The sequence below is a fragment of the Rhizomucor pusillus genome (genome assembly GCF_041956525.1).
Source record: "Rhizomucor pusillus strain CBS 183.67 unplaced genomic scaffold VTP01scaffold_4, whole genome shotgun sequence".
In the NCBI taxonomy this organism is placed as follows: domain Eukaryota; kingdom Fungi; phylum Mucoromycota; class Mucoromycetes; order Mucorales; family Lichtheimiaceae; genus Rhizomucor; species Rhizomucor pusillus.
The window spans coordinates 1285053-1305806 of record NW_027192146.1 but is presented as its reverse complement, the minus strand read 5'-3'; the positions used below and the strand labels follow the sequence as shown (position 1 = coordinate 1305806).

The following is a 20754-nucleotide window of genomic DNA, read 5'->3' as shown; positions in this document are numbered from 1 at the left end:
TTGGTGATTCTCCAAAATGCGACTTAAAATTCCGAAAATACTGTAGTTCACTGTCGCGGAGCTGTCTACAGGTCGTTCCAAAGCAATCTATCGTCAGGCCAGTCGGCTCAGCCTCATAGTTGTAATCTGAGATATCTGTGATGCAGAGTCGCTTGATGTTGGCGAACATGCTGGCAAGATATCGCGCTGCAGTGTCGTTGCTGTAGCTGAATCGGCAACATAAAGAAAGAGTTTCCAATTGCTCAAATGCTACTACTTCCGAAAATGATGCCTCCAACCGAGCAATGGATATGATTGCTGGCGATGATACTCGCAGGTCTGTAAGCATAGGAAGTGTCGGCTGTAACGTTTCAAATCTCGCAACACCATTGTTTCTTTCGTGAAGCTCTCTGATTAAAGGCATTTTACGTTGGACAGTAAGCTTAGTGGTACTTGCGGGAGAATGATGGATGACGTCCAAGGGAACCTTTCGTGTTTGCGCGAATGTAGAGACCTTGAGCCTGATCTTCGTTCAAGTAGCTTAATCGATTCAGTTCCATAGGATGGTTTGCCACGGATACCTATGGAACTTGGTCCATCCACGCATGTGTTTTCGAAGCTTGATCCGCCACCAGACTTTGGGAGCTATATCCAAACACGTTAAATTAGGTAGCAGTGATGGCAAACTGTCAAACTCGGACTGCTTGAGAATGACGTTGTCGCCAATGCGCAAATTCTTGACCATGTTTCCAAGTGGATATGCGCTGTCTGCTGTTTTTTTCACAGCAGCGAGGAACTTTTTCAACTCGTCTCTTGATGAAATTTCTGCATGATCGTATAAAGCGTGTTGACAGGGTGGATACCATGATCGGCTGACACAGAGTGCTTCGTATCGATCCGATAGTGGTAATTCATGCGCAATGAGAAATATAATATTGTAGCTGAAGGAAGAGGCCATGGGCTGCGAAAGGATAAGATGAAGGGAGAGACGTTGCTGCTGTTTTGGAATCTTAGAATACACGCTTGTGCCTGGTTGTACTACGTGCTGCGCCGCTTTTGACGTTGTGCCACCTTCTAACTAGGATCGACGTCCCTCCTACATACTGAGGCAAAGACGCCCCCTTGTATAGATCACGACTTGGGTGTCTCAAAGCCGATTTAAGGGTATCACGCGACAGTATATTCAATATAATACCCTATCACACTTTCTGTCCATTTGTATTATATTTTTCGGTAGGTTCATTGGGGTTTTTGCCTGAAAATACCAAGCCTCTATTCATGCTTTATTACTGGTAATGTATGATCATTATGATATGACGGGTTTAATTGTAAGTAAATAGTGGAGCATTATTAAATTTTATGGTTTCTAGACTTTTGCAAATTACGCGTATGCGCCCGACTGACAGATCTTGTCTCCAATCGTGTCGTCCAAGATATTCATTAGCTTTATTCCTGCAAACGTAGCAGTCTGTTGCTGTATGTCCACGTGTAGGTAGCCGATAATTTTCAATCACATCCTGGTCCTCTTTTCTGCAAATTTCTTGGATACTTGCAATTATGCCATCGTTGTTGTTCTCACTGTAGCAGTGGAACCATCGCGTCCTCGCTTTGATGTCTTCTGGAAAAGAAGAAGAAGAAGCGACTCCAAGGAACCTTGAATAGAACTTTGGACCATCATCGTGTTTGGGTGAACTTGACACTCGATCAATTTCTAGAGATCGCAGTGTGTCTGGCAATGCTATCTCGGAAAGGAACTCGTTTACACGCTCGAAAAACCATATCTTTTGTAGCACGAGTCGCTCGAGACTTGTAAACACTTGACGGATAACCTCGAGATATAAAGAATGGATATGCGAGTTTCGTATTGTCAGCTCCATAAGAGGGTGTTGTCTTTTTCCGCAAAACTGTGACAATTCTTGTCGAATTTTCTCTTCTGATCCTGCACGGTGCGTGTTTCGGTATCCGTCGATAGTCAAGCTTGAGACGTTTGGTAAGCAAGTAAGAATGGATGTGAGCGACGCGGCAGTGTCTTCTTTCCACTCGATCGAAACCCGCGTAATTGTGTGTAGTTCACTTAGCAATGAAGGTATCCAGCGTCCAATATCCGCGCGACGGCTACTTAGTTCCAGGTTCTCGATATCTTGGCTCAATAGAGGCCGCACGAATTCGATGGGTATGTCAAAGGCGCGGAGCGGGGACATTGCTAGGTTCTTCACAATCATGTCTATCAGCCAGTCTTGCTGAATATCACGATCAAGGAATTCATCGTAATATGGGTTCAATTCGATACAGATAAGCTGTCTACAGTATTTTCCAAATGCTGCTACTGTCATGGCAGTAAATTTTGCCTCTTCAATTCTATTGAAAGGGTCGTAGATACAGAGTCGTTTGATGTTGTAAAACATGCTGGCAAAATGCATCGCCGCGTTCTCGTGGTTGTAGACAAACGTGGAACACAAAGTAAGTGTTTCCAATCGCTCAAACCTTTGTGCAGAGAATACCATCTGATGACCGTCGATCCAGTCAATAAATATGGTCACCGGTGACGTTATTTGTAGATCTGTAAGCATAGGAAGCTTTTCCTGCATCACTCTGAAATCCTGTAATATCAGCGTCTCATTTGTGACGCCACCTAGTTCAAGACTTTGCAGATAGGTTAAGCTGGGTGCTAGCAGAGGAATAACTGTGGATGGCGTCCAAGGAAATGTATCATGTTTTGGGCGAATGTAGAGACCGTGGATCTGTGCTTCGCTCAAGTAGCTTAATCGACGCAGTTCCATAGGATGATTCGTCACAGACACCCTTTGGAACGTGGTCCAGCCGCGCATGTGCTCACGAAGCTTGATCCGCCACCAGACTTTGGGGGCTATATCCAAATACATCAGGTTAGGTAGCAGTGATGGCAAATTGTCAAACTCGGACTGCTTGAGCAGGACCATATCGTTTATGCGCAGACTTCTGACCATGTTTCCAACTGGATACATGCTATCTTCCGATGCTCTCACAGAAGCGAGAAACATTTTCAATTGGTCTCTTGATGAGATTTCCACACGATCGTACAGAGCTTGCTGACAAGGCGGATACCATGCTCGACTGACACAGAGTGCTTTGTAGCGATCTGATAATGGCAATTCACGCGTAATGAGGAATATAATATCATAGGTGAAGAAGAAGGAGGATTGCATCGTTGTGAAAGAAAAAGAAGAGAAAGAAGAGGATTTTGGTGATCCCACCTATTGTACTAGCTATTTCATTGCTATTGCTAGGTTGTACTACTTGCTGCGCCACGTTTCCTGCTGCTCCGAAATTTCTGCTTCGCTGCGCTTTTACTGCGTAATGCATTTATGGTAACAGACACAATATAAGTCGTCTTTTACCTGGCATCAGTTTGGAATCAAGTTGCTACCATTTATGCCTCAAGGGTACTGTGCGGATATACATTACGCTTATGCAGTCATTTCATTTATTATAGTGGTAAATCATGGTAGTATGTAATTATATCCTTCATAGGTTATTAAAAGTTAGCAAATTACTCGTAAGTAAAGGATGCTGCGTCGCTAAACTTTATAGTTTTTACGTTTTTGCAAAAGATACGAATGCGTCCGACAGATAGATCCTCTGTCCAAGCGTCCTGTGATAGATATTCACCAGCCTTTACTCGGCAAAAGTAGCAGTCCCTATCTGAATGTCTGCCGCGTGTAGGTAGCGCGTAATTTTCGATCGTATTCTTATCCTCTTGGCTGACCATTTCTTGAATACATGCACTTGTCCCATTGTTGCTGTAGCAGTGGAACCATCGCGTTAACTCCTCTCTAGAGGAAGCAATGCCCAAAAATCGTGCGTAAAACTTTGGGTCATCGGTGTCTTTAGGCGAGTTTGATATGCGATCAATTTCTAGGTGCTCGAGCGTGTCCGGCACTGCAATCTCGGACAGGAACTCCTCGGCCCTTTCCACAATCCATATCTTTGCAGTACCAACCGTTTTAGATAGATGAGTGCTTGCCAGACATACTGGTCAAGATACGCAGAGTGGACATGTGAATTGAGGATCGCAAGATGCTTTAATGGATATTGCTTGGTCTCTACATCGGCTGCCAGTATTAGCTTTGATTGTATTTCTGTTTGGATATTGGTTTCCTCTAAACTCATATTGTATTCAGACGCATGCCGGTACCCATCGATTTTGATACTTGAAACATTTGGTAGCGCGAAAAGCAAGTCTGCCAACGTGACATTTGTGTTGCGCTTAAACTCGACAGTTAACTCGTTGATCGTGTGCAATGTAGGCAGCAAGTAGCGGCAGAGCCAGTTCCCAATATCTTGATTGTTGTCGCCATGGATAAACAGACTCTCAATATCTTGGTTCAGGAAAGCCTGCACGAAGCCGCGTGGTATGTCGATAGCATGCACGTAGTAAGGCCTGGATCGGTTTCGGACAATCGGACCAAAGTGCCCTTCCTCTCGCATGGGAATAGGTTTAAGTTCAGTTCGAATCAATTGGATGTCCTCAAGCTGGTGGCAGGTTTCCGCAAAACATGCAATTGTCAATCCAGTCGATTCGGCTCCTCCGTCGCTGTCGCAAGTACTGTTTGTAATATGGAGCCGCTTAACGCTAGGAAACATGCTCGCAAAATACACCGCTGCATTGTCTCCACTGTAAGTGAATTTGGCAAGCCTTAGAGAAAGTGTTTCCAGTCAATGAATATGGTTACCGGCAACATTATCCGTAAATCTGTAAGCATAGGAAGCGATTGCTGCAACGCTGCAAAGTCTTGCAATATCAGTGTTTTTCTCATGAACGTATCAAATTCGAGAGTTCGCAGATGCGATAGCTTGTGACGAGGCAGCATTTGGAAAATAGTATATGGTTTCCAAGGGAACTTCCTGGGGAACCTTGCATCAATGCGAAGACCTTGGATCTGTTTCCCGTCTAAGTAGTCCAGTCGTTCCAGTTCCATGGGACAATGCGTCACATAGATTTTTTGAAACGTGGCATAACCGCGCATATGCTTCCGAAGCTTGATCCTACGCCACGCACGCCATGCAATGTCCAAATATCCCAAATTTGGTAGCAGTGATGGTAAATCGTCAAATTCTGCTTGGTGGATCGTTACAGTTTCGGCAAGTCGCACGTATCTGAACAGGTTCCCAACTGGATACGGGCTGTACGCCGTTGCGCTGACAGCAGCGAGGAAATTTTTGAGCTGGTTTCTTGATGAAATTTCTACGCGATGATACAATGCTTGATGGCAGGCCGGGTACCATGCTCGGCTTATACAAAGTGCATTGTAGCGATCAGGCTGTGGCAATTCACATGTGATGAGATAAATGATATCCATCGAAAGGGAGGACGCCATAATGTAGAGACGAAGACAAGAACTCTATCAATTGTATCCATGGCACCAATCTCAAATATATGCTACTGTACTCGGTTGTACTACATGCTGCGCCAACAATGATGTTGCTACTGCGCCAGTTCCGAATACGAGATTTAGGGGAACGTTTCTAAAATTGGTTCAACAGAAGCAGTTTGTAAAAATCTATTCGATTAATTGTAAAAGATTATTAACACTAAGGCTAGAAGAGTAGTAAATGGGTATCTTGAGAGGAGGACATTTATATCGTCATCAGATGGTAATAAATATAACTACTCATCCTTGAAGAAGGAATCTAAGCTGCCCTCGTCGTCAATGTTAACCGTTCCCATCGACGATGCTCGGGAACGCGTTGCTTCTTTGGACATTGTCGTCGCCTTTTCAGGAACTGGTGTGGCAGGCGGTTTTCCGTGCTGGAAATATTCATCATCAGGGTCTTCAAACAATGTACTTGAGGAGGGTACCGGTATAGGTCGTCTGCTGTTGCTGCTACCACTTGTCGCCATCGAGTTGCTTCGACGGATAGAATCTTGCTGCTGCTGCTGCTGTGTGTTTGTAGAAGAACTGCGTCGCATGAACGACAGGAGGGTCCGGCTGCGAGTTGGAGGAGCAGGGTTCGAGTGCTGCGATAAACCGAAAGACGGAGAAGGTGTAGCAGCGACGACGGTGGTATCTTTTGCTGCCAGAGCCGAGTCGAATTGCGTGCGGGTAGGTGTGGTCAAATGCAAGGACGAGTTGGACGATGCAGACGAGGAGGATCGGCCATCCATGGACGGCGCCTTATCTGTACTAGGAGTAGCAGCGGTGGCCACAATCGCACGTCGGTTCGAATACTCTTGATGCTCATCCAGCGTCTCTTTTGAGAACACGTCGTTGTAGTGTACAGTGATATCACGCACTAGGCGCTGTGGATGTCGATCGTGCTGAGTGAGATTGGTATCTGCCTGAGGCCGCGTAATAATATAGCTAAAGGTAGACGCGAGACCTTGAAGCAAAGATTCACATTCAGCTTCATCTTCTTGAGTTTCGGTTAGTAACCTGTAAAGTAAGATATTCAGAAAAAAAGCAGATCACAAATGCTGGCGCTATTGACGGATGTCTCTTACCGATGGAAATGTCTAAATAGAGCTTGCATGGTGTAAAAATTGGCGGAGGGTAGAGTGATAAGCAATTTACAAATGGATCGAAGTCGGCTAGCATCGTCCAAGTGTTCTGAATCATCATCCATGTTAGCCTCAACTTACTCTTCTAGACGACCTCCAAACCCGCTGACTTACGATTTGAATACAGTTGTTTGATAGGATCATAAAGTTCACATGTGACAAGACAATCAGGCAACTCCATAAGATATAAACGAATGACAGATGCAAGAAGCATAATATCGTAACGTTCAATGTGATCTGAGTTGTCATCAAGGCACAAGGATGGTATGTTGAGTCTCTCTCGAACCTCGTGGATTCGATCCAACTCAAGTTCGGTGGTCCAGATTTTGCTCCTTTCTATTGATTTATCTATCCTCAGCAAAAAGGTATCTATCATTCAAGATATATTTCAATATGTACAAACCTTCCTTGTAAATATGTGAAAAACCAGAATCAATGGCTGCTAGACCTTGGCTAATAAGCGGCGGCACAGGTAATTTGTGAGCTTTTGAAAACTCTTCCAAGGGAACTCCAAATAACTGATCTGTATATAGAGTCATTGTCCTTTGTGATTAGGAAAGAGTAAGGTAATGTGATTGTCGCGAAATATTTACCCATTGCCGAGCCGTAGAAATAATTTTTGTAAATAAACGGACGAGGGCAAAACCTGCCTGTTCGGTACTGCTCAACTATGTACTGAACATCCTTGTCCGGTTTTAAGGTTTCCTGGTAAAGCATCATACGATCAAATATTTCCTTGCTAATGGGTATTGAATTGGACATGGTCGCTGCGACGCTAATGAATGCTACAAATCAAGTCTATTAGCATTCCCTTTTGTATATAGCATTGATGTCGCTGTATACCTTGCTTGATCGTTTGTATACGTTCTAATTCTAAGCTTTCCATTTCCTCAAAGTGTACAAACTGGGGACATGCAGTGGTTAGATAAGAAATATTTCGGATTAAAAGTATCCCAATTTTACCAACGCCTCTTCAGTTTGCATGCGTGTTTGTTCTAGCTGCTTGATAGATTCACGATACAAGTGATCAGCACGCAGCATTTCGTGGTACGCAACATCCTTGGCATCGGTCTGCGTGGACTGACCGCTGCCGCCGGATGTCGACTTTTGCCATCGTCCGAAAATGCCGCCAAATCCTCCTGCGCTCGACAATGCCGAATCTTCGCTTGCTCGATTTAGTTCATGATCATCGAACCTGCAATCATCCATGGAAATATCGAGCTGCTGGATTGTGTAAAACTCTTGATCGGTGCCGTGAAATTCCGTAGTAGTACGCTGGGATTTCAGGAAGCCTAGGGAAAAGAGTGCCTGGCATATCTCGTGTGCATCTCGCTCCGGCTGCGGAAACCGGATGGCACTGTCGCAAATCTGGTCCAAACTTGTTGTGTCTGTGGTGCTGATACTTGTACGCGACTGAAAATTCTGTGCATGTAACTGATCGTTCTTGTCACGACAGTAAGCTACAACGCGATCGACAATCAGTTTTCCCGAAACCGCAGAGTCGATGTCGTAGAGGAGACGCTGCAAGAGTTTAGCGATATGTTTGCGTTTGAACATCCATCGATCCAGCCAGACTACGTCATCGGGAGCCTTTCCGGGTGGATACATTGCTTTGACGGCGTGGCACTTGTTGATATACGCTGCCTTTGCCTGTTCCATTGCATGATACTGGGTATTCATGTGCTGTATGCGCTGATCCATGCTTTTCTTTGTCTGAGTGATGATCTTTTGGTATCGAGACGCAAATGTTTCTATAGGATGCAACGCCGTGTTTTCAAGGTTCTCTGCACGCCGACGGTGCGTTTCGTGCGAATCGCCGCTCTCCGTTCTCATCATTTCAAAACACTTTTTGAGACCGGCGCCCACGTCCTTTTCAAACGCACTGTTGCCGACTGGCTTGTTGCTGAGGGCTGCTAATTGACTCGCGTACTGCTTCTCAACATCGATCCGCTGTTTCAAATAGTCTGCAATCGAACGATTTTCTTGGACAGACTGTTCGAGTTTCCGATGCAGAACATTGAGGCCGTAGCTGAAGTCTGGAAGACCGGCCGTTGTCGCGTTCGGCGGCCAGAATGAGGACTGGAATGGGTGGTGGCGCTGATGCATTAGCAGCAGAGTAGTAAAATGATGTGAGTTCCAGCAACAGCAGCGGATCGTCGTCGACTGTCTGAGTGGGGGCACAGACACATCCTCCTCGTTTTAGAAAATTCTTTGGCAAAAGAAATGTGGGGTGACAACGGAGGAATGCTATTCTTTGCTACAGAAACCATGCCCTTTGCTGCTGTTGTCTAGATCACTAGCATCCCCGCTAATTCCTTGAACCGTTGATTTGCCTATTTCGAGCTCTGGGAATGGACACTTGTGTGTATAATATGACAGTACTGAGCTCTTTTTGGATCGTAGTAATATGGTGTGAATCTTGAAAGACGTCAGGTCAGCCAATCTGTAGTTCTAATTTCTAATCTTGTTGCATGTACAGCCAACAAAATTGCATATCATCGTATTGCCACGTTCCAGATCACTTGGAGTAAAAGCTGTTACCGTTCGTGACGATTGTCGTGGTACTTCGTTGCTGCGTCAAAAGCTGTTTGTGAAACTTTCGTGGGGATCTGTATTCAAGGAAGGTGGAGCCATACCATTTAGGAGTGAGAACCGGCGGTGGCGGTGGCAGCGGGCTAGTCCAACAAATGGGAATCAAGGAGCAACGCATTCGTCGTCAGTTAAAACCGAGCTGCTCATCGTATGTGACTTGGTCGACCATTGAATATGGAAAAGAACGTGCGTCATCGATGTCCCGACGATAATTCCTGGTGATGTTAGGAATGGCGCTATGGTAACATGGTGGCGAGCAGAAAGGGGTCGCACAAGGAGTGTGAATGACATTATTTCTGTTGGTACGTTTCACAATCGCGTCTCTTCTCAAAACCGTTCGTTGGAACGTTCTTTGATCAATAACCTTGTACTTTGCCAACAAAACGAAAAGATCAAGGGAGAAATTGTCGAGGATAGTAGAAGAGAGAGAAAGAGAGACTTTCATTGATAAAAGAAAACAAGTGACGACGCTGCTGCAATAGAACAGGGGCAAAGGAGAGGAATAGTTAAAACCATTCTGGGCCTCTTGTTATTGTTGGCCATAGCAACTGTGCAACCTTACAGCAGGCGGCAACGAAAAAAAAAAATTTAAAAAATGCGGGGTTAGACCGTCACACACCGTGCTGGTTACACTGGATTTGCGTCGGTTGTTGCGTTACTAAGAGAATATTTTGGCGCTACAAAGAGCGTTACCAAGAAAGATATTATGCGTTAGCCTAAAAATGAATCTGCGTTGACATACTATATACATTATCAACATCTTCATTGCTCTGCCCCTAGTCCTTCCCAACAGTAAAATGCCATAAGCAAAGTTAATATTTGTAACTCCGCGAATCCTTTTCGCGCAACCGATTACGGCAAATGTATCGTTGAAACGTTCATGTACCATGGCCGTTTCATAAAATCCAACTGAAGGTTTGTCCTCTGCCGCTGACAATTCATTTACCTATGAAGATGAATATGTTATAACAATCCATAATTGATTTGTTTAACCTTTGTTCTGTTCTTTAGAACTTGAATTGATGGCATTCTTGCTTCCAAAGCATCCTCGACCAGGTACCGGCTTGTTACGCTAGCTAGTCTCATAAGATAAACGGACATTGAGATCGTCGTCACGACTCTTTTAGGTGCTATAGTTCATGCTCTCCAGTGTTTGAAAGTCTTTAACACGCATTTGCTGCTTTTTGTTTAGAGGAGGTGATCCAAGTTTAGTTGGGGTTGGAGCTGGCGCTTCAAATGGGGAAGGATTCTTTGGGTGGAGGCATTGGAAGTACTGCTCGACGTTTGCGAGCAGATGATGAAGTAAATTAAGAAAATGATTAAGAGTGCGAATGCTCCTTTATGCTCAAGACGCGCACGGTTATTTAAGCAGTGCAAACGCAAATACTTTTCAGCACTTGGCTCCGGAGACACAGTGGTTACTCCGACGGAAGACCCTAAGAATCTCGAAACATTGGAAGTAGGCAACAGCAAACCAAGGGAAGCCTATGAAGACCAGCTTCCGGGGGCTACTGCCATTACTCCGGATATATTTGATTCATCGAGACGTACAAGTGGACGATACTAGCATGGGACCTGTCACCAAAAATCTCCGCATTTCCTCGTTGAACAATTCGGCAATACAACTGTCCTCGTCGGCTGCCACATTAAACCTCAGTATCGATATCACCAACAATCTTTTATTCAATGGCTTGAAGCACGCGAACTGGACCCCCTACGACCCTGATCCTTTTTAAATGGGTCAATTTTCTCGCTGAACGCTACATCCTGAGGACGTGGAAACCCACAACAGTGACATACAGTACTGGTATCTTGCAACTTTTCAATAAGGATGACCAACAACGTATTCGACATTCAGAGGTATACAAGGCCCCTCTGAAAGCGATTAAGGCCGGCCCTCGAGTACATTCTCTCCTTAGGCCCGACAGAGCAGCTTTCCGACGAATTGCTTACTGTTAAAACGGTCTGGTTACTGGCCATGGTGGATTTCCTCCGTCCTTCTGATCCGGCCCGCGTGGACTTGGACCAGTCCTCGGTGTCCGACAAGCAACTCGTACGATTGGTGGTGGATTCCCCCGAAGAAAAACGTCATGGAGTGCATATCACCAAGACAGTCAGTATTCATCCACATCATGATACCTTGCTATGTCCCGTTAAAGCTTTCCTCATGTACCAAGATTGCATCGCATCAGCTGCATGTCACACCCCTTACCCAGTGATTCCCACTCACACCGTCAATTGTCTGTTCCGATCCCTTCGCAACAACACTGAGCCTATTGGACCGGAGCGTATCTCAAAACACCTTCAACAAATCATACAATATGTCAAGAGACCGGACAATGTACCGCTTCCGAAGGCTAGAGCGCCTGGGGCCACTCTAGCCGCCCAAGGGAGCGTCTCCGTGGATGACATTGTGGTTCAGGGCAATTGGTCCTCAAAAGACATTTCTGAGCAGTTCTACAGAATTTCCACTAGTACTGCAATTATTTTACTATGCCTACTCTGGATCAACAACCAATATCACAAAGTTCGAAGTATAGTTTGATGTAGTATACGAAGAGTAAAGAATCATCAAAATTTCACGAAACAAAGTGATTTTGGTTGTTCTCACCCTCCTTTCCTTTGGCTTTTCTACAATAGTTTACTGTCGACCCAAGAAGGTCAAGAGTATGATTATGGGAACAAATCTTATTTATCATAGCCTAAGTAGTACAAGTTCGAACAATAAAGGAAAGAATGATAACAACGAGGATCACCAAGTTGGAACTGTAACTCTTAGCAATGCAAACTTTTAACAACCGACGCATAATGGCTTGCAAAATCCAGTAGACTTTTGTGGGTGGGGGGTGTGGCTGACGACGACGACGACGGCGACGAGGAGGAGGATTTACCTGATCGGAGCGGATCAAATGTCGAACATTCCTGGCGCAATGAGCGAGAGCGTGGACCAGTGTCGAAAGAAGCTACGAAGTGGCGACGAGACTGGCACGAACGGTGGTCAACAGGAGGAAGTGGAGAACCCGATTCTGTTACGAAGAAGCGGCGGTGTGATATCACCAGACTTTAATTGTTCGGCCGTGTTTCCAGAAGAACAATCTTGCAATACCCGCCGATTCCAGCTTTCTGCTGCGTTGCGTCAGTTGCACTCGGTGATTTTGTTTTTTGTTGGAAACGATTTGTCAGTGTTTTTCCCTCGCTTAACCCCACGCGGTACACTGATTTTTTTTGAGTTGCTACATTTAGCACATCGCCTAGAGTCGTTTCAGACCTTGACTTGATCAAGTAATATTTATGCGAGCTAAATATAGCCAAGCAGAAAAGAAAGAAACAAGATGTTTAACTAGACTCCTTTGATTTCTGGGATAGCTCTTATGCTCAACAATTTCAAGCTGTCCGCGCACTCCCTGTTGTCATGACATTGCCATCCTTGTCGGCCGGTTTGCAACAGTACACCTGCAAGGTTCCCATTCGTAAGTCACCATATATTGGCTGAAAATTGGGGGGGGGGGGACTCAAATTGGTAAAGTTTTCGATACGACATACTCTGTGTCACGCTACTTTAACGTGCTCGACTCGGCCGCCGGCAACAGCACAAAGCGCGCGGTATTCATCATTGACAGACAGCGACAAATCCAGTTCTCCTTTATTGTAGAGGACGATCGCATTTCACATTCCATGATGACGATATTGACCATGGTAAGGGATAGACGTTAACAAAAGATATCAGTTTTGTTGATGCTATGCGTAAACAAAAAAGGCACAGTCAATACCATGAGGACAACAACAATCTTACTACTCTGGCCGAGACAAGTCCGCAACGAGATGTGATCCCTGAAGCAACGCCACTAGATCGTTCATGAACTCGCGAGTGGCCGGTTCGCTGTGCGAATGCTTATCGAGATAGATGACAACTAGAACGACATGGTCGTCAACCCGCGATAGATAATACGTGCTTGATATTTTGTTATCATAAAAGTGGAACGGCCGTGTTTTTGGATCGCTCAGTTTGGAGCTGCGAGCTTGGATGATTGATATAATATTCGGTAGATGCTCTTTTGGAGGTTGCTTTGAAGAACGCGCAGTCAATTACGTGTATCCACTTATACATATGTACGATTCTCTTACCTTTGGTTGACAATAGATGAACGGGAAAGAATGGATACCTTGGGGAGGCTCGTAGGGAGTGTCAGAGCAGACGTATCCGCTAGGATGGAACGGAACATCTGGTCGCACTTGATACACTAGCCCAATGCTGTGAGCGCCGAAACGTCTGCGAAAACTTGAAATTCTGTTTGATGTTCGAACGTGAACACTTTGGTGTAATAACTGATACAATGAACTTACTTTTCATAGTGATCGACCTTGATATTTTTCCAAAGATTCTTCTCAGAATCATCATCACTTAGTAGTCTTTCTTTGGCTAGCAATATGTTGCTGAAATACAGTGTCATTTTCGCCGTGAGATTCTCAAGACATTTGTTAAGCCATCGGACGTTATGCGGCATCGCATCATTGCGGTGCTGCGCCTAACAATCGAAACCCCTTGTGAATAACTAGACATCTATGTAAACTTTGACGCCGAACTTACATTGCTGCTACCGCTGCCAAACAGCAACGAACGCCAGGATGATGCTTCGCGAGGATTCTGCGCCGACGAAGCAACTGTTTTCTATCACCGGGAAAAAAGATTAAGCAAATGCATAAAAACAAGATATGACGACTTACTTCTGCAAAATTCTGTTGCTGGCATGCTTTTTTCCAGTCTGTCAAATCTTGTTTACACGTGAACAATGCAATGCAAGAATCTTGGAACGCATAGTCGACGATCGCTTGCGCTGCTCGGAAAAGCTGCTGCAAAATTCTGATCTCGCGAACAATGCCTTGTCCTAACAGTCCAAGTTCATTGTAGCGTTGTATGCTCTGTTCACACGTATCGCCGAGTTCAACGAGTTCCTGGTAGATGCTTGATGGTGGCGCTTGCGCAGCGATGGATTGGTATCTAGGTTGCCGCCCAATGTTAATTATCGATTAACCAGATTTTAGGTTGATATGATTCTCACATACATGGCAATGAGCGTTTGACGCGCTCTGCAAAGATCAATCAGGCCGTTGAGAGCTTCGTTTAAGCTTTCCTCTTCGGCAGTAGTTGCCAACTCCTTTGTAATATCTTCAACTAAATACGTATATAGTGTACCGAGCTTTAGGGAAAATAAATCTCCAGAATCTCCCATACGATAAATGTAAGCACAGCATTTCTTACAGGATCCTTTCGTAGTTGATACCATTTGGGTTTCATAAACGACAACTGAACATATGAGTTTTCGCAGTTCACCAGCTTGGAGAGAATGTTGCTGAATGCTGGATGAATCTATAGCATCACGGTTGATCAATTGACTTTCTAACTTTTCATTCTACGGAAACTGACTCTTGATAAACGTGCAACGAGTCTGTTTGCAGCAGCATAGTCAAACGCGCCCAGTGCATTCCAGACAGCAGCGCATAATTCAGCGTTCATTTTGGCATCGAAAAGATAACAGATTTGGGGAGGAGCTTACAGACTTGATCCTCTTTATTCACGTGGTGAACTAAAACGATAACCTCTCATCTCACTAACTTGCTCAATCTTTGCAAATGTCACACCCATCGGTCTTCCTGGATGCTGCCGGCATCGAGGGTGCCAAAGCTTTAGCCGAGCGAGAGGCAAAATGAGCTGGCGTCTCGCGTCGTACGATCTGCTTTCACACCTGTGGCAAGTGCGCTCCAAATTCCACTGGTTATCCACATAGTCACTTTGCAGCGGATTATGGGAGCTTACAGATGCGCAAGTATACCATTTGGTCGCTTGCTGGACAACCGAATCACAAGAGAAGCAGCATGCATCCAAACTTTCCATCTGGTTGGAATCCAACATGAACGCATCGCGAAATCATCAAAGCAAGACCTGCAAAACATTGCAAGCAATTGCCAAGAAGACACTGTATCCAATATGCTCCAGGACATCATCGGCTATGGCTTTTCACCCGTATCACAAAAATCATGAGCTTGCGCTCAAATTATTCGTTTGACAGCCTAACTCGATCACTGGCTGCCTCCCCAGGGGAGGCCATGACGAGCTCGATATGCATCTACAAGCACTAGCAATCAAGACAACTAACAACTTGACGTTAGAACACAACTCGGCAGTATTCTTTTGAGCCGGATTTTTCTTCGGATGTATACAATGCGCTAAAATTCGAACCCTCATTCCGACAGCTGTTGCGACTGTACCACAGCTGTAAATACTTTGTCAAGTTTAACGTTTATCCATCTTGGAGGTGGATATACTTTCTGAAAAGACGATATTAACAGAGAAATGTAAAATTCAGGGATATGATTATATGCACACTCGTCATCACCTCCTCCCCGATTGATTGACGTCAATGCCATCTAAAGCGGGAAAGTTTGCCCGGGTTCGCTTTCTGATGCGGGGCGGGACGAGTATTTGCGTGCGCGCATGCAGATTGGTCGATCAAACAGCTTGTCGCAGCAATGGCCGGGTGCGATGATGGACCACCACTTGGCTGGCTGGCTGGGCTGTCAAAATATAAAGATAGATTGAACTGAGCAGCGGGATATACTCCTTGCACAAGATCTATAATCGTCTAGAGCGACGGTTATACTTTGACGGAGATTGCGGTCCTCCTTGTCTCTCTCTCTCTCTCTTTTTTCTTAGTCTGTTTCATCATACTCCGAGCGTAGAGCAACGAATCGCTCGTTAGGCATGACAAGCAGATACAGAAAGAGAATGAAGGGATGTAGTCAATTATTAAAACGACGGCAGTCCTGATCATTTTTAGTTCTCGTTTCTTCAAAGATATACAAGTCATAATGGCGTCAAGGGAGATTGATTCTAAAGCCTATTGATGGGACATCACTGTGCGCGAGATCTTGCTTTTACCGTAATTGTATAGCATGAATGGAGTCTCAGATGGAGAGGGCAGTATCCCGATCAACACAAATGAAACGTCGAGGTGGTGGAGATGAAACCTGTGAAATGATATGGACCTGCCAGGAACAAGCGACGAACCTGTCTGGGTGCAAGGTTCTGTGTGTAAACAATAACAAAGAAGAAGAACGAACGAACGCCATCCAGTGATCGAAAATGGAAAAGCACATTTGGTTTAAGATGTATCAGGCCGACCGATCGACTTGTTTTGGCGAGAGTTGCGTGGAGAGAGGGTTGAGTGAGTGTGTGCACAATGACAAAAAGGATTGTAGCACGATGTACAATGTTTCACAGTGTTGTGGATAGATCTCTCTTTTTTGCCGCCGCTGTTTCGGCCCTGTGTGTCAGATGCCTCACGAAAAAGAAGGGGGTGCCTCCCACATGACCCATCACTCACTGACGGGTAATAATATTTTGGCTTTTTTTTTGGCGGCAACCCAGAGAGAGAGAGAGAAAGAAGGGGCTGCTGCTGCTTCAGCTGCCGTGGTACTTGCAGCTTTGCTTTATATACATAGGTATACATCTATATATATATATATATATATATATATTTGACAACATAGCACTTTTTTCTTTAGCTTCAAAAAAGGAGGACAAGCGTTTGTTGTTTGGCAAGTTTACGAAAAGAGCGATCTAGAATATTATTGGTTTGCCTGAAATGTGGGGTTGCTCGGCTACGATTGCTCCATTTTTTTTTGGTTCGGCGCTGCAAAACCTTGCACCTCAGCGCCCACCTTTTTGTGTAACGTGGACGGACGACGGGTTTAAAGTGCAGAGTTGTGTTCCCCAAAGAGGACTTTCCCCGCCTTTTTCCCTTTCTTCCAACACACATCGCTGGCGATATAATAATATGGCTACTTCGCTCGAAACTACATCCTTGTCTTCTCCTGACAAATCTCTCTCCCGCAAAAGAAAGCAGGACTTTTCTACTTCTTCCTCCTCCTCCTCCTTGGCAGGCTGGACTGACTACCTCTACTCTTCTCCAAGCTCGCCTTCAACGTCCATGTCAACTACTGCAGAGGCTAATCCTTTGACACACCATCAACCGCACCATCAAGATTCTTCTTCTGGTTGTGACTTTAACTTTGACTCAATCTTTGGGCAAAGTCTCGATCATGTCACTTGTACGTTTGACTTTGGTGGCATTGATCATATGCAGCAGCAGCAGTCTTCCTCTTCTGGTTCCACCTCCCGCAGACACTCGGTTGCTGTTGGCGAGATAGATTACCATTCCTTCCCTGCCGCCGTCAAGCAAGAGTTCCGTTACGATACAGACTTGCAGCAGCTCTTGGGTCTGCCATCTTCCTGGTCTTCCAGCGAATCTAGCAGTGTCACCCCTGAGAACGTTGCTCCACACAAGCGAACCATGTCCTTGCGTTTGGAGACGAACCACTCAGCATACAATCAACAGCAGCAGCCTGCATCTCCCACCACACCTAATTTCTTCTCCCCAGGCTTCTTGGATGCTCTGAATGCAGATGAAGACAAGGACACAGTCTTTACTTTTCCAACAGACACATCGTTTACTACTCAAAGCTTAGCGTTCATGGATCAGCAGCAGCAGCAAGACTTTATCGGTGTTTCTCCTTCTCCTTCTTCATCCTCTGTGGATGCATTTCTACATCATCATAATCAAGGTACGGCAGAGCAACAACAACAGCAGCAGCAGCGTGGTGGTCTGGTTCCAACCAATACCATAGCGCCTTCAGCCATCTCGTCGAACAATATGAATGGTGGTGGCTGGATGACTGATCGTCGTCATGCCAAGTCAAGATTATCTCCGCCCACATCACCTTCCAATAATACAATATCCTCCTCATCCCCTTCACCGCCTGTCACGCCCATGCAGGCTGTAGGCTATGACTCGCACACATTCAAGCATCCTGCTATCCCTGAGGAGGATGAGGAAATGACCAGCGCACCGCAGGAGAAAGGGCGCCGACAATCATCAGAACGCAGCTCCTCGTTGTTGCATGATGATCATGTGATGTCCTCCAACGCGATGCGTGCAACCACTACCACCAAAGGCGGTCTCGTTGCGGCGCGAATGCAGCTTGGAGCAAGCACTGCCGCGACTCTCAAGCCCCACATCCGAAACTACCTCTTGAGCAATGACCCTGCTGGTTCAGGCGAGCGTACGGTGATGATCTTGACGAGTAAAGTGGCGCAGAAGAGCTACGGCACCGAAAAAAGGTAAGGCTCTCTATTTTTGAACTAGGACGCTTGCGAGTCAGTTTCTCTGATCAAACCTTATAGATTCTTGTGTCCCCCTCCATCGACTGTGTTGATAGGTGCGAGCTGGTGGACAAGCGATTGTACTCACAGCAGTAGCGATTGCAACACGAATTCGTCGTTCTACTCCTCAAGCACACCGCTGGCTCCACCCAAACTGACTGTAAACATCTCGGGCGAACAGACCATCCAGAACGGGAACATTGAATGGTACACAAGCACGGGCGCACTGTTGGACGGCTCCGCCGCTGCTGCTGCCGCCGCTGCTGGTGACACCGCCGTGACCGGCAAGTGTGTTTCCAAGCACCTGCACATCAATGACGCAGACGAAAAGCGCAAGCGTGTTGAGGTGCGCGTACAGATGCAACTAGGCAACGGAGTCCATTTGGGCACGTTAGCGAGTAAGGGTATCAAGGTTATAAGCAAGCCCAGCAAGAAGCGCCAGAGTGTAAAAAATATGGAACGTAAGTATAGAAATCTATACCTTTATTTCTTTCCTTTGCGTAACATGTAACGCCAATCATTCACCTTCTCTCCACAAACTTCTAGTTTGCATCCATCACGGCACAACCATCTCGTTGTTCAACCGAATCCGGTCCCAGACCGTGTCGACAAAGTACCTCGGAGTGTCCACGAGTGGTCAGCAGGGCAGCAAGGGAGGAAACAACAACAACAACAACAACAACGCCAATGGAACTTGCTTTGTGGCTCGCACAGGCTCCTGGGACCCCTTTGTGATCTGGATCGTGGATACTTCGCGCGCGCCCGACATTGCATCCATTTCGCGGAAGCATCACCCTACCAACCCGCACTACCCGCCGCCTCCTGCCATTGCGTTGCAAACCGATCCGAGCCAGCAGCCGATGGCGATCCACTACAACCAAGCTGTCGTGTTACAATGCGTCACCACTGGCCTGGTCAGTCCTGTGATGGTGATACGCAAGGTCGACAAGGGAAGCATGGTCCTCGGCGGCAGCAAAGTATTCGACGACATTGCTTGCACAACCGGCACCGGCGCTGGCGGCGAATGCGGCGATGAATGTCTCGGCGACCCTGTATCGCAGCTGCACAAGGTTGCGTTCCAGATCGTCCAGGATCCATCCATGGCACACAGCAACAAAGCAGCAGGAAACTTTAGTAGCAGACAAGATAACTTTACGAACGGATGGACACTCCCGCAATCCTGCCAACCAATCACATACCTTGCTTGCTTAAACGACGTTGTCGGTATGCACAAGACCGCGACTGCGCGTACATTCATTTCGCAGCCTCCTGATGTTTCCGACTGGTCGTCGTCGAGCGACTATGTGGTATCCCAAGAATCCGCCGGCGGCAAAGTCGTGCGGAAGCGACGTGTATCGTGCGATGTCGTCAAACCCAACTCGCTGCCTGCAAAGTTACAACAACAACAACTTGGTCGACGACGTGTCAATTCTGTGACAGATGTACCGATTACTCGCCGCGGAAGCACTTGCTCAGCACTCTCGGATCACAGGCGCTCTAGCACTGACAGCAACGCTTTCCTAGGTGACGGCGCGTGCTGGACTGAAGACGTATCCGACGCCGCCATCTGGACCATTGTCGGCACCGACTGCGCTACCTACACCTTCTGGACACCTTCGCCGTTTGTCACTGGCGAAACTATATTCAACTCTCCCTTCACTGCCAGCAGCAACCTCCCGCAAGATCCTACCACCTCAAGCCCGATTACCCCGTTCCCTGTTATCGCGCAGATAAGCCCCGGCGGCGCTGCTGGCGGCAGACTCTTAATTTCTGGCGAAGGTTTTTCGCGTGATCTCGCCGTTTGGTTCGGCGATGTCAAGGCTCCCCTCACAGAATACAAGGCTCGCGATTCCCTCGCATGCGCCGTGCCTGATATCCACGAACTGCTCTCAAGCCCCGTCACTACTATCGATCAAGAGGACGGACAAAAGAAGTTGCCCATCTTGCTCGTACGAGGTGACGGCGTCGTCTACCAGACCGGCAGATTCTACTCCTTCTAACTTGCTGAATATACACACACTCTCTCTCTCTCTTTCTCTTGCTCTATGGTTTTTTCCTTTTCCTTCCCTTCCGCGTGCTTTTTCGTCCCCTAACCACACTTCTCTCTCGCGTGCCTTTCTGTAAACTATGTATGGTGTTTTTTTTCTTTCCATTCATTTGCGGTTTCGCCCTTCCTCTATGATGTTGTTTTTTCCTGCTTTCCTTTTTTTTTCTATGTCTCTATCTCCTTTTTCAATTATGGCGATATATAAGGAATTGTATTTTTGTTTGTTTTCTCTAGTATTTGTTGCTTGTACCATACCGAAAATCACTCGCGCACATTTTGTAATAAAACAAGATCACCCTCTATACATATCTACCTCGCTGTAATCCCAAAGTCCAGTAGTATGTACAAGAGCAGAAAAAAAAACAAAACAACAATGTT

At 46.1% G+C, this 20754-nt stretch overlaps 10 protein-coding genes across 10 annotated transcripts; 4 read left to right on the top strand and 6 right to left on the bottom strand.

The window, feature by feature from the left end:
* Positions 1–422: 422 nt before the first annotated feature.
* Positions 423–937, bottom strand: VTP01DRAFT_7829 (uncharacterized protein; the record flags this gene model as incomplete). Its single annotated transcript, XM_069386883.1, has 2 exons — positions 423–560; positions 617–937. The coding sequence occupies 2 exons, from the start codon at positions 935–937 to the stop codon at positions 423–425; spliced, it is 459 nt and encodes a 152-aa protein (XP_069242294.1).
* Positions 938–1301: 364 nt separating this feature from the next.
* Positions 1302–3164, bottom strand: VTP01DRAFT_7828 (uncharacterized protein; the record flags this gene model as incomplete). Its single annotated transcript, XM_069386882.1, has 1 exon — positions 1302–3164. The coding sequence occupies one exon, from the start codon at positions 3162–3164 to the stop codon at positions 1302–1304; it is 1863 nt and encodes a 620-aa protein (XP_069242293.1).
* Positions 3165–3508: 344 nt separating this feature from the next.
* VTP01DRAFT_7827 (uncharacterized protein) lies at positions 3509–4602 on the bottom strand (the record flags this gene model as incomplete). Its single annotated transcript, XM_069386881.1, has 2 exons — positions 3509–3926; positions 3992–4602. The coding sequence occupies 2 exons, from the start codon at positions 4600–4602 to the stop codon at positions 3509–3511; spliced, it is 1029 nt and encodes a 342-aa protein (XP_069242292.1).
* Positions 4603–4655: 53 nt separating this feature from the next.
* VTP01DRAFT_7826 (uncharacterized protein) lies at positions 4656–5336 on the bottom strand (the record flags this gene model as incomplete). Its single annotated transcript, XM_069386880.1, has 1 exon — positions 4656–5336. One exon carries the CDS (start codon positions 5334–5336, stop codon positions 4656–4658), a length of 681 nt encoding a protein of 226 aa, XP_069242291.1.
* A 290-nt stretch (positions 5337–5626) lies between these two features.
* On the bottom strand, positions 5627–8623 carry VTP01DRAFT_7825 (uncharacterized protein; the record flags this gene model as incomplete). The annotated part of the gene is made up of 7 exons (XM_069386879.1): positions 5627–6392; positions 6461–6566; positions 6632–6853; positions 6921–7040; positions 7111–7302; positions 7361–7421; positions 7481–8623. The coding sequence occupies 7 exons, from the start codon at positions 8621–8623 to the stop codon at positions 5627–5629; spliced, it is 2610 nt and encodes an 869-aa protein (XP_069242290.1).
* A 1722-nt stretch (positions 8624–10345) lies between these two features.
* VTP01DRAFT_7824 (uncharacterized protein) lies at positions 10346–11654 on the top strand (the record flags this gene model as incomplete). Its single annotated transcript, XM_069386878.1, has 3 exons — positions 10346–10411; positions 10482–10656; positions 11029–11654. The coding sequence occupies 3 exons, from the start codon at positions 10346–10348 to the stop codon at positions 11652–11654; spliced, it is 867 nt and encodes a 288-aa protein (XP_069242289.1).
* A 364-nt stretch (positions 11655–12018) lies between these two features.
* On the top strand, positions 12019–12884 carry VTP01DRAFT_7823 (uncharacterized protein; the record flags this gene model as incomplete). The annotated part of the gene is made up of 5 exons (XM_069386877.1): positions 12019–12287; positions 12353–12391; positions 12476–12579; positions 12636–12805; positions 12867–12884. 5 exons carry the CDS (start codon positions 12019–12021, stop codon positions 12882–12884), a joined length of 600 nt encoding a protein of 199 aa, XP_069242288.1.
* A 17-nt stretch (positions 12885–12901) lies between these two features.
* VTP01DRAFT_7822 (uncharacterized protein) lies at positions 12902–14624 on the bottom strand (the record flags this gene model as incomplete). Its single annotated transcript, XM_069386876.1, has 8 exons — positions 12902–13174; positions 13235–13397; positions 13454–13635; positions 13698–13778; positions 13835–14108; positions 14174–14307; positions 14370–14477; positions 14535–14624. 8 exons carry the CDS (start codon positions 14622–14624, stop codon positions 12902–12904), a joined length of 1305 nt encoding a protein of 434 aa, XP_069242287.1.
* Positions 14625–16944: 2320 nt separating this feature from the next.
* VTP01DRAFT_7821 (uncharacterized protein) lies at positions 16945–20329 on the top strand (the record flags this gene model as incomplete). The annotated part of the gene is made up of 3 exons (XM_069386875.1): positions 16945–18287; positions 18351–18790; positions 18876–20329. 3 exons carry the CDS (start codon positions 16945–16947, stop codon positions 20327–20329), a joined length of 3237 nt encoding a protein of 1078 aa, XP_069242286.1.
* A 127-nt stretch (positions 20330–20456) lies between these two features.
* Positions 20457–20699, top strand: VTP01DRAFT_7820 (uncharacterized protein; the record flags this gene model as incomplete). Its single annotated transcript, XM_069386874.1, has 1 exon — positions 20457–20699. The coding sequence occupies one exon, from the start codon at positions 20457–20459 to the stop codon at positions 20697–20699; it is 243 nt and encodes an 80-aa protein (XP_069242285.1).
* Positions 20700–20754: the final 55 nt, after the last annotated feature.